The 12,730-nt window shown below is 32.8% G+C and overlaps 1 protein-coding gene across 4 annotated transcripts in view; it reads left to right on the top strand.

Annotated features, from left to right (window-relative positions):
- Positions 1-12,461, top strand: part of UBE3A (ubiquitin protein ligase E3A) — a 65,576-nt gene extending 53,115 nt beyond the window's left edge. For all 4 annotated transcript variants that reach the window (XM_004693069.2, XM_012732720.1, XM_012732722.1 and 1 more), the window contains 7 exons: positions 3,380-3,524; positions 6,637-6,842; positions 7,428-7,592; positions 8,666-8,821; positions 8,932-9,005; positions 10,507-10,650; positions 11,657-12,461. In XM_004693069.2, the coding sequence (XP_004693126.1) occupies positions 3,380-3,524; positions 6,637-6,842; positions 7,428-7,592; positions 8,666-8,821; positions 8,932-9,005; positions 10,507-10,650; positions 11,657-11,777 (1,011 nt within the window). In that variant the 3' untranslated portion in view covers positions 11,778-12,461. The remainder of the gene's footprint in view (positions 1-3,379; positions 3,525-6,636; positions 6,843-7,427; positions 7,593-8,665; positions 8,822-8,931; positions 9,006-10,506; positions 10,651-11,656) is intronic.
- The last annotated feature ends 269 nt before the right edge of the window (positions 12,462-12,730 follow it).

Raw genomic sequence — 12,730 nt, forward strand, 5'->3', positions numbered from 1 at the left:
CATAAAAGATTCAATGTTTTACTAAGATCTTCGTGAGAATGATCATCTAAAATAATGGACATTTTCACCTGTATAATTTAGTTGCCATCCATTTCTCAAGTCATTCTTTTTATACATTTACTTTTGAATAAATCCTAATTCTGAAAGTCATACATGGATATAGTAAAGATAGTAAGTACAAGAAAACATAAGAAGAAAATAAAAATCACTAAATTTTAGAAAATAATCATTACTAATTATGAGATGAGACAGTAGAGCATTGTAGTTATATGCTTGCTAGATTAGAATCTCTGTTTTATCATTAACTGAGTTGAGCAAGTTGCTAAACTTCTATCTCAATGTTTTTGTTTAGTAAATGGGGTTAATAATACAGGTTGTGTAAACTTGGTGTGAAGACTAAATTAGTTGATATATCTAAAGTGCTTAGAATAGCATGTTATTAATGCTATTGTTATTACTAGAGTATTTTTGTTCTGTAATATTTGGGTCTTCAGGTTTTTAGGCAAGCCTGAAAAATATTTTAGAACCAGTGAAATAAAGATAATAGCAAGAGCTAGTACTTGCAAGTCTTTGTTGTGCAGGGGATTCATCTAAGCACTTCACATGTATTTACTTATTTATAAATTACAGTATATTATATTCATTTTATAAAGATGAAACTGAAACAGGTAAAGTCATATAAGGCTATAGTTACAATAATAGAAAATAGCGCTTTATTTTGACACTCAAGGTGGTGAGCAGAAAGTAATGATTGTGAATGGATAGGCATGTACTATTTTAATAATTGTTGTCATATGGAATGTCTCAGATGGTATTGAGACTAGTACATAGGGCTTCCATAAGTCACCAATTATTGAAGTAGAGGGGTTTAGCTCACAATAATGTTTATAAGTAAGAGTTATAGAAGACATAATCTGTAAATATCATAAATATATTTAATTAGAATGTATTATACATGATATAGGCAGGTTAGTCTGTCTTTTGTAAAGTCATATATAAATATCAGCTTGCATTCTTTTAACAGTTAGGCAGGTGGTAAACGGGAGAAGAGAATTGGAAATGAGTTCTTTGGCAAAACTAGGATATTGGCCTGAGGAGTAAACTACATTTAAGCACTTATTTAGTCCTTAGACATCTATATTCTGTGGCTAGAAACAGGATTCCAAATTGAACTATTTTTTTCCCCTGGGGTTATTATTTTTAAAAGATTATTTATTTATGCATACAAGAACTGGGGTATAGGCCAAAGGTGTGAAGGGTGAAAGGATTCACCAGAAACAGAGTGGGGAGCAGAACAGGCAGATTGACTATACTGCTGAGGTGAGCAGCGGGCAAGACAAGAAAGGTCTGTGTTATATGGGTCACCTCCTTGGCTGGGGATTGAAGTTGTGCTGCAGTGGCTGCAGATAGCTTCATAGTGCTCTGCTAACCCTTGTACCATCAGGGAGACCCCCGTCCCCTCCTAAGGTGATTCTTGAATTTTGGGGTTAGGCTACATATGAAATCAGATTGTGAATGTCTTGTTCACAGAATATTAGGCTATATATGAAATCAATATTAGGCTGTATATGAAATCAGATTGTGAATGTCTTGTTCACAGAATATTATCAAAGAATAAAGTTGTTTTAAAGGTAATTACATGATATGCTATCTTAATTATATTGCCCACTTTGGAATTCTAATATTCTTATTAATAAACCTTTACAGTTTTTCAGTATATTGAGCATTAGCCCTTGTCCTCTTTGCAGATGTGGAAATGAACTTAAATTTAGTCACTAAAGTTTAACAGTTAAAAGTTGTATTACGTAACAAGCAGGACTAGAACAGAATATTCTGACTCATTTACAGTCTGTCTCAAAATTAAATTTTCTTAACACATTAACATGGCATAAAGTGATTGTGTAAATGTTGGAGATTACTGTTGTACCAGGACAGACAATATTTAAAGCTAAAAATTATAGATTCACAGAATCATAGACTTCAAAAATTGAAGGTATCCAGGAGATCATTTTGGCCTTTGTTCTTAAACATCTTTGACTACAGCTGCTAGTAAGAGATGGTTAGGATCCACTCCATCCATTCATAGGTCTTTTTGCACATACAGTTGAAACAAAAGCTTCACAAAACAATAGTCGCCTCTACTATGTGTTGCAAAATATGAAATAGATAAAAATATTTTTGAATTACATTTGGCAGTTAGAAAAACATTTGATTGTTTGTAAATACCCTGATGCATGGATTTATGAGATATTATATGATCACTGTACACTAGAATGTCCAAACTAGTATTGTTACTTAATATAATTGTACTACCATAATATATTGATCCCAGTGATGTTTGGATTGCCCCCACCACAAAATAAAAAAACAAAGTTAAAAATTTTCTAGTTGGAATACTTGCAATAACCTGAACACCCTTAAATGTTCGCTTTTGCCAATTTTTTTATTTTTTTTTACAGCTAGAAAGTTTTAAAGTCAATGTAGCAAGTTAGTTGGAAGTTGAATGATTAGTCAACCATACTATTAAATTTCAGATAAAAACTTTCAGTATAAATACTTCATATTAGAATCTATTGTTGATTTTTATCAGTGTGAGATTTAGTGAGATTAAGCAGTGTGTCCATTCTACAGATAAAAAATGTATTTGGTAAATGACTTATAGTTAAGAAATACTAGGTAGGGTTTGATAACTGCTGGAAGTTAGCAGTAAAAATATGAGCAAGGATGTCCCACCTGCTTTCAAAATCTTTGATATAAGATGTTCTAATGCTTTAAAAGTTGGTGACTTATACTAAGTGCTGTTATAAGAGATCATAAACTACTTCTCTACTTACCCAATGTATTTTTATAATAAAATATAATTGTTTTAGTTATGATATAACTGATATTAAGGGTTTAATTCTATAGTATATGTTCTAATAATCACTAATGTATATTTTGATATCAAACTTAAGTATTTCACTGTGTTTGCTGAAAATGATTTACTTTGAAGTAGTCACATGCATTTTGTTGTACTGATTTATTTTTGTGTTCTGTCCTAATAGACCAGGTATGTTATATAGAAGTAACAGAAAATCTAATTTAGTTCTTATGTTAATTTCATAACAAATCAGTAGTTAGAAAGTAACCATTTTACAATTTTATATGCCTTTTTTCTCCTACTTTTCTATATTCCATGAGATTCAATCTTTGCCTTCATTTGGCTTTTTTTTTTTAAACCAGTTTGCTTCCTCTTTCTAATTAAAACAAACAAAAATCTAAATGCCCTTTATTTGCTCCCGGCCCTATTCCTTGTTTTATTTTTTCTACTTATTTTTGCATTGCTTTCATCCTAATACTGGCAGTCATATTCTTTTCACTTTATCTTTTCACTTACTAGCTAGAGATGATTGCTATGGAAAATCCTGCAGACTTGAAGAAACAGTTGTATGTGGAATTTGAAGGAGAACAAGGAGTTGATGAAGGAGGTGTATCCAAAGAATTTTTCCAGCTGGTTGTGGAGGAAATCTTCAATCCAGATATTGGTAAATATTTTAGTGATGATCATCACATTATCGCTTTGAATTAATTTACCTGTATTTATAAATTTAAAATTTTCTGATTTATGGAGAGCAGCAACAGAAAGTTTGGGTCTGGGTTACTTAGAATCTAGATAATGACTGAATTTGTGAACTTGGAGAACTGATTTTATTGCTTATTTATTCAAGTTCTTATTTAAATGATTTAGCCAACTATTTTAATATAGGAAGTTACCTCTTAAGTAAATGAAATTGAAAACATTAATAGTACATTAGAACAATTAAAGGCTAGCTGTCTTTGGTCATTTTATTCTAAAACATTCATCAAATTCGTGGCATTTGTGAAATGAAATTTTTACAGAACAGGGTTCTGAAGAATGTTTGAGACTATCTCACATATGTGTTTTATGATAAAAGTTTGGAAACACTGATTAATTAGATATGTTCATTATAGGGCTCCTTGGGACTTATATTACAGTGTTAATCCAGACTTCTTGATTTACAGACCCCTTTTGTGCCCCATACCTAAGAATAATACTTGTCTCCCAGAAGAGTTTTCATTGAGCAATTGACAAACACCTACTTATGTCAGTTTGAAAGTAAAGGATTTCAGCAATTCTGTTTCTACAACATAACCACTTGGTTACTGGGTTTGATTACCTTTAAAATTGAGTACAAGACAATTATAGAAAGGTACAATCAGAATTAACAAAGAATGTGACAAAATTTTATATATAGTTTCCCTTAAGATTTGAGAATTGATCTGTTACAGCCTGTTGATTTTCATCATGTATATTAAGTTGACTTTTCTGTTGTTCTCTGTTAATGGTCATATATATGTTTAGAAATTAACTAGAAGTAAACATTTGAGTTTATATTATAAAGTTAAGGTAAGGCTAAGTATTTTAGCCACTTTAGTAATCTGAAGGCTGTGTCTCTTGTTGAGGTTTATTAAAATAAGCCAAACAGGGCCCTCCCTGGCGGCTCAGTGGGTTAGGACACAGCACTGCAAGCTGGGCACAGCTGCTTCAGTGTGAGTTCAATTCCCCCGCCCTGGAGGTGACCCACATGGTGCGGCAGACCTCTCCTGACCCGCCCGCTGCTCCCCTCAGCAGTGTACTTTGTAGATCTGCCTATTCTGCTCCTCACTCTGTCTCTAGTGAAGCCTCTCACCACCCCATCACCTCTGGCTTGTACCCCAGTTCTGTATGAATAAATAAATAAATCTTTAAAAAAAAAAAAACAGGTAATGTTCTTTTTTTTTTTTTTAAAGATTTATTTATTTGTGAATACAGAACTGGGGTACAGGCCAGAGGCTCAGGGGCGGTGAGAGGCTTCACCAGAGACAGAGTGGGGAACAGAACAGGCAGATCGAGGAAGTACACTGCTGAGGGGAGCAGCGGGCGGGCCAGGAGAGGTCTGCCACGCCATGTGGTCACCTCCGGGGCAGGCGGGAATCGAACTCATGCGGAAGCGGCTTTAGATTCACAGTGCTGTGCTTTAACCCACTGCACCACCAGAGAGGGCCAGGTAATGTTCTTTTAAAGACAGAAAATTAATCTGTAAGCCTCCTAAATTTAGTAAACCTTAGTTCTCGGTTCTTTATATCTAGAAATGTCAAACATAGTTGTAAAATATACTGACTTTATATCCAGTAATACTCCTAAGGGGAAAAAAAAAACATGTATTAAACACTTCTACTTGGGAGCAAAGTAATTGAAATGATGGCAGTAGAAATAACAAAAAGGAATATTTGAGAAGACACACCTTTTTTGGTGCTTTTCTTCCAGAGACCTGAAAAAAATGTACCCAAAATCTCTCTGATGTTAATATTCTTTCATACACAGCAATGAGAAAATTAACTCATTAATTAGTTTATAACTAATTGATTAGTTTACAGTTGATTGCTCTTGAGACCAAGGACTGCATTTGTGATATTTCATCAGAATTTTTAATTAATTTTAATTATTTTCAACTGTTTTGATCCTGTAATGCCATATTTTAAATAAATGAAGTTTTTAGCACTTCATTGGATGTTGCAACATAAGATTATAAAAAATACAAGATCTAAATTAACATTACTATATGAATTAGATAATTTTCAAAATGATTTCATGAACATTCCATTGTATTAGAAAGACACCCTAACTTAATTTATGCTCTTAAGATCAAGGACACATTTTTAAACTTCTTTTTATATTTTACTTAAATATAAAACTAAAGAAAAATTTTTAACTTTTTAAAGATTTTTATAAACTGATTTATAGGCTATATTGATTTTTTAAATTTATTGGGAACTTCCTTTTAGATCTAGTTCTTAAAGTTTTTCATTTAGTTTTGAAAAACATGAAAAAAGAAATAAATTTGGTTCAAATACCATTTAACCTTTTTTCTTAGAAACCTAGCGAAGGGAAAGAATGTAATTTTGCCTTCATAATGGTTATTCCATTACTAAAACCAAAGATTCCCAATTTTAAGTGAATGTTATAAAAAAGGTCTCAAGTCTTGGGTTTTGTGAAGATCACATGAAAGTGAAGGAAGCTTACAGGTATATAATGTTTTTGTTTTTACTCAGAGTTTGAATTTATCAAATTTAAATTCATGTACTTGAGTGGCTTGGTTAGAAAAACTTCATGGAACCATTGTGCAGTTCTGAAAAACACAAAGCTTTTCCTTAATGAAAGACAAAATTATTGAAAACAGTCTGTGTAGATTACATGTTTTGATAAGTGAAACATTAGTGTGCCTTCCCCCTTTGTCTCATTTATTTCTCAGCCATTCAGTGCCTGTGAAGTATGAACACTAACATTTTATTTGTGTTGATTAAAGATGAAAAATTGTGAATTTAATGAAATTTTTTTAACTCCTTAAAAAAAGGTACCAAAATTGCTTATTAATGAGTTCCTTGGCTTCTCAAAATCATGTTACGATTTCCCATGCTTTGAACACCCATATATTTGAATTTTGTTTTCTCAGGTGCTGATGTACTAAGAAGTTTTCATCTTACCTGTATAAATTTATAACTTTGATTATTTTATATTTGTTTTTATATATTTTTGCTCATCGTTCTTTAAGAAAATATAAAAGTAATACATATTTTTTAAATCATTTCCCATAGGTATGTTCACATATGATGAAGCTACAAAATTATTTTGGTTTAATCCATCTTCATTTGAAACTGAGGGTCAGTTTACTCTGATTGGCATAGTGCTGGGTCTGGCTATTTACAATAACTGCATACTGGATGTACATTTTCCCATGGTTGTCTACAGGAAGCTAATGGGGAAAAAAGGAACTTTCCGTGACTTGGGAGACTCTCATCCCGTAAGTCTTTGTCATATGTTTTTTGATCATTTAGATTTTTTTAAAGAAAAATAGTTTGATTTATATAAGAATGAAAGCTTTGATTTGGAGTCTTTGTTACTATTTATACCTAATAAGATAAAATTGTTTAAATCTGTTTGAAGTACCATGAATACTTAAAGGGAGAATTTGTACTTACTATTATCAGCAAACAGGTTTTGTAAGCTTGATTCTTTACACGTCTTTAAACATTTTGATTATTTTTTAATGAAATTGACTGAGATGGCCGAGTGAACTCATAGCTGCCCTGGATGAGGGTCTTGGGGCTGTAGTGTGTTCATTCTTCTGCTGGTCCCTCTATGCTAGTCTCATAGAGCATAGTGTGAAAGCCATTGTAAAATGGTGGAGTGGGCTTTTCTGTGAAGAATGGGTGTAATCATCTTTTTTTGGTTTCTGTATTGTAAATTATATGGGGGACCAGGAGGGTTACTATCTATGCCTGAATCCTCGCCAACATTTTGTTCTCTTCAAGGAAGAATGATAGAAACTACTTGTCATCTTTTGTAGTTACATGGTAGCCTCAAATTTTCCATTTCTGGTTGTTAGGTTCTGTATCAGAGTTTAAAAGACTTATTGGAATATGAAGGGAATGTGGAAGATGATATGATGATCACTTTCCAGATATCACAAACAGATCTTTTTGGTAATCCAATGATGTATGATCTAAAGGAAAATGGTGATAAAATTCCAATTACAAATGAAAACAGGAAGGTAATAAATGTTTTTATATTATTATCTTTGTCTCTTTATTAACAGTATTAACAGAATTGCAAAGAATACCTGCTTATAGTTCTTAAAGAACTATCTCATATAGTTCATACAGAGAACCAAGAAATCAGGTAACCAAGTTCACGTAAAGGAAATAGACATAGTTTTCTAAACTTGGATATAAGTTGGCTTGAGGCACATAGTCCTCTCAAGCTCGCCTGTTAGAGAAAGGGCAAGAGTCGGAGGCAGTACATGGTTCAGTGCAACTGTAGAATAGCAAGCAGGGGGCTTCTCATATCGGGCTGTTCAAGGGGAGGAAAGCATGGACCCTGTCACCAAATAAATGCTAATTTCATTCATGTACACACATAGATGTGACTTAAATATGCCTCTGAAAAGTCTTTATATCACACTTCTGTTTTCTGTTAACCAGAAAAGTACATGTTTGAAATGGGAATAATCCAGAACTTAACAGGAGAGCTATGATTAATTTGTAGTAAACCTTTATAAATGTGTTTATATTAATATAATTTTTTGGTAAAATGTTATAGTCACAAAGTTAGGAAACAAAGTACATTTTCCTCTTCTGACTTGGTTCAACACTTTATTATTGCAAAAAAAAAAAACAAAACAATTTTTGCCAATCTGGATATAGTAGGAAGCTTCCCAGATATCTTAAAATAAGACTATCTGGTTTGCTGTATTCCATTATGTTCCACTCTATTAATAACGTCAGCTTTTATAAATAGATGCGTACATGATATAAATGTCTCCATGGCACACCAGTTGAGGCAACCTCAGAATTATATTGAGATCTGGCTTTTATATTCAGCCTTACTATCAAAATTGAAATTTACATGGATTATTTGTTTATTTGCATGGCCTGCTTGCAGCTTAATATTTGTTATTACAGACTATGAAATTAAAGACATTTTCCTTTGTATTGTTAAGATTGAAGTTTTTAAAATATTCTGAAATGTTTTGTCTTTGGGAAAATAAAAAGCACACCTGATTAGCTGTTGTGTTTCGTTGTGTAGCATGTTATAAGAAGTTCTTGTGGGTAATGTTTTCTGCAGGAATTTGTCAATCTCTATTCTGACTACATTCTTAATAAGTCTGTGGAAAAACAGTTCAAGGCTTTTCGAAGAGGTTTTCATATGGTGACCAATGAATCTCCTTTAAAGTACCTATTCAGACCAGAGGAAATTGAACTGCTTATATGTGGAAGCCGGGTAAGAAAGCAAGTGTCTGTGAAATTATCATGTTTATAAAAATATCAATTCCTTTATTGTTTGATGATGTGGTATAGAAGATGTTAAGATATATTTTCTTGAATTTGCAGAATCTAGACTTCCAGGCTCTAGAAGAAACTACAGAATATGATGGTGGCTATACAAGGGACTCTGTTCTGATTAGGTGAGGTGTTTAATTTTTACAAGGAAGATTTAATTAACAAAGAGTTGTAGGCTTTATGTTTTAGACCTTTCTCTCTTAGAGCTGTCTCTTCAGTTGTGGCTTGCTCAGTTATGAGTCTGAGCAGTCCTGCAGTGTCTAGAGGCTTAACCAAGCCCAGTGCAGGGCAGCTTTTTTGCCCTGCCAAGTCTCTGGGCTACTGCTTTCTCTTGCCAGATTATCCCAGCCAGTGACCTAAATTGTGATAGGTTTTTCCTCCTTCCTAAACGAGATGCTGCTGTAAGTCTCATGTAGGAACTGACGGGTAGGAAAGATGCTAGAGTTCAGGGGAGGGAAATGGAATGACAGCAGAGAAAACCAGGAAGTCTGATAAAGCTGCTAATAACCTCTGTCAGAAATAATAGCAGTTCACCAACAAAAATGGCAACATGTTGGTAATAAAATTATATGCTAGAACACTAGCATATAATTCCAAAAGCTGGAATTATGACAGATGTAGAAATGATGTTGTTCTCTGCAAAAATTCTGGAGAGAAGTTTTCAAATAAATATTTGAAAATATATTCTATAACCAACGAAAACTTTCCATTTTCGAAAGTCTGCATTTTTTTAGGTGAAGGCCAAACTAAGACACTGTCAAATCTCTTCTCGTTAGGGAGTTCTGGGAAATCGTTCATTCATTTACAGATGAGCAGAAAGACTCTTCTGAATTTTTATGTTTAGATTTAATTTATGGATGATCTATTATTCAAACTAGTATTCTAAGATTGCTTTGCGTGAGTTGGTGTTTTATTTTTAGTGTCGATATATAATCTCCAGTGTAGTAATGGTATTTCACATAGGTTTTAGGAATATCAAGGATTAAGTCTTTCTCTTAAAATGGCTTCATTGTAATTAATAAATTCTGACTTAAGTCAATAAAATGACTGAAATGGAAGACGTATCAGAGTTCCGCATTCCCATTTCTGTAGCACACAGGCTGTTAATAGAAACAACTATAGTTTCTATAAAAATTACATACTCTTGTTTACTACTGTCTTCTTCTATCCTTCATATGTGTAGCACCTTTTCCCCCACGGTTGAATATTAGATGAATTGACAAAAAGAGGTAAATTAATTCTATGTCTGAAAATATCTGGAGTTAATTTTGCAGAGTTTCCTTCCAGCAGTTTTCAATTCATGTTTTTTTGATGTTGTTTTTGGTTTGTGCCAGTTACATAGAGTGATTTATCATAGTTTTATAAAAATTATTTTCTGTTGAAAAATTAAGTTTACTAGTTTTTACTGCTATAAATAATGTAGTGAGGAATTATATTTTTAAAACTGTTTCCTTAATATACATTTGACTAAGTGGAATTCCTAGAACCTAGATTACCAGAAATGGCTCACTAGGAGTTTTTACACTGTGTTGTCTCCCAGTGTGGGTTTATACAGATCGTAAATGTGCATTAGTGCTCATGACAGTGAAGGCCAAACTAAGACAATGTCAAATCTCTCCTCTTTAGGGAGTTCTGGGAAATCGTTCATTCATTTACAGATGAGCAGAAAAGACTCTTCTTGCAGTTTACAACGGGCACAGACAGAGCACCTGTGGGTGGACTAGGAAAATTAAAGATGATTATAGCCAAAAATGGCCCAGACACAGAAAGGTAATTATTGTGACTACATAATGAACCTTGCATTCCATATCACATACACATGGCCTTTCCACTAGCTTCTGACCCTTTATAATTTTATGTAGAAATCTATAAATTATTGAAATGTTAGGTCAGAGAATATCTTGCTTTTGTTTTCAGGAAATTTTCTGAAAATTGGCCTAGTTAAAAATTATTATGAGCTCATTTGGTTTGGAAGTTTTCAAATTAATATGATTCATTCAGATTTTGATTCAGAATATTTTAATTGAAAGGTATCTAATATAATCTACTTAGAATTTTTATAGAGGCTCAGGAGATTTATCTGTTTAGCACTGAGATTACCCTTAAATCCCCAATTTTGTAATCTTGACATTTGGTGTTTTCTCTCCATTATGCTAATATTTTTGGTGAGTTGGGGACCATATGTGAAGGAGCATATTTAGCTGTTTAAACGTATAGAACTCTTTCTATCAATATTCTATATTTTTTGTTTTATAATGATATTGATGCAGATTTATTTATATTTGTTACCTAGTCATTTACACAGTATTATTGCCAGTATTATTTCTAATCAGAATTAAAGAGCATAGACTTTGAAATCTTAAATCAGATTTGAATATTATCTCTATACCTTTAGAGTAAGTTCGTAATTTCTCAGTGACTTCAGCTCTGCAGTGGGGCTACTGTTAGCCACTCTGTGTAGGTTTGTTGTGAAATGACTGAGTTAAATGAGTTATATAGGGTTAAATGCCTAAAATAGTTTCTGGCATGAAGTAATAATAATTGAGTGGATGCAATATGATGTCATCATCATCAGCACTGAGTATTTAATAAGATAAACAAACGGATACTTGGAGATAACACAGCAAAAACAAAAAGTTTGTGGTTTGCATTAAAAATATAGTCTGTGTTACAAACCATCCCAACTGTATGTACACCATCTAAAAGTAGGATCGTGAAATACTGAGCATGTTTCCCATGACTTATTTTCCTGTTTTTCCCCTTTCTCTCTATTTAGGTTACCTACATCTCATACTTGCTTTAATGTCCTTTTACTTCCGGAATATTCAAGCAAAGAAAAACTTAAAGAGAGATTGTTGAAGGCCATCACTTATGCCAAAGGATTTGGCATGCTGTAAAAAAAAAAAAAAAAAAAGGAAAAAAATCGAAAAAAGTAAAGATAAAAATTTAATAAATATAACAAGAGGGATAAACATTGGTGGTGATAGTGTCCCATTACAAAAAGGCTGTAAGATAGTGAACCACAGTAGTCACCTCTGTCTGTGCCTCCCTTCTTCATTGGGGATATGTGGGCTGGAACAGCAGATTTCAGCTACTTATATGAACAAATCCTTTATTATTATTATTTTTTTGCGTGAAAGTGTTACTTATTCTTTCACTTGTATGTACAGAGAGGTTTTTCTGAATATTTATTTTAAGGGTTAAATCACTTTTGCTTGTGTTTATTACTGCTTGAGGTTGAGCCTTTTTGAGTATTTAAAAAATATATACCAACAAAACTACTCTCCCAAGGAATATATTGCCACCATTTGTAGACCATGTAACCGTCAAGTATGTGCTATTTTTGTCCCTGTATCTAACTCAAATCAGGAACTGTATTTTTTTTTTTTTTAATTTGCTTTTGAAACTTGAAGTCTTGAAAACAGTGTGATGCAATTGCTGCTGTTCTAGTCCCCAAAGAGTTTCTGTGCAAAATCTTGAGAATCAATAAAGATGGAAGGGAGAACTTGGAATGTTTAACTGCAGCCCTCAGAACTTTCCTTTAGTAACAGCACAACAAATTAAAAACAACTCATGCCACAGTATGTTGTCTTCATGTGTCTTGCAATGAACTGTTTCAGTAGCCAATCCTCTTTCTTAGTATATGAAAGGACAGGGATTTTTTGTTGTTGTTGTTGTTGTTGTTGTTGTTGTTGTTGTTGTTTTAAGTTTACTGGGGAAAAGTGCATTTGGCCAAATGAAATGGTAGTCAAGCCTGTTGCAAGAAAGTTAGGAAGTTTGTTGTTTATTATAAACACAAAGCATGTGAAAGTGCACTTAAAATAAATTTTTAATTAATTACTGTTACCTG

Source organism: Condylura cristata, unplaced genomic scaffold (genome assembly GCF_000260355.1).
Source record: "Condylura cristata isolate star-nosed mole 26May11 unplaced genomic scaffold, ConCri1.0 scaffold00035, whole genome shotgun sequence".
NCBI lineage: Eukaryota > Metazoa > Chordata > Mammalia > Eulipotyphla > Talpidae > Condylura > Condylura cristata.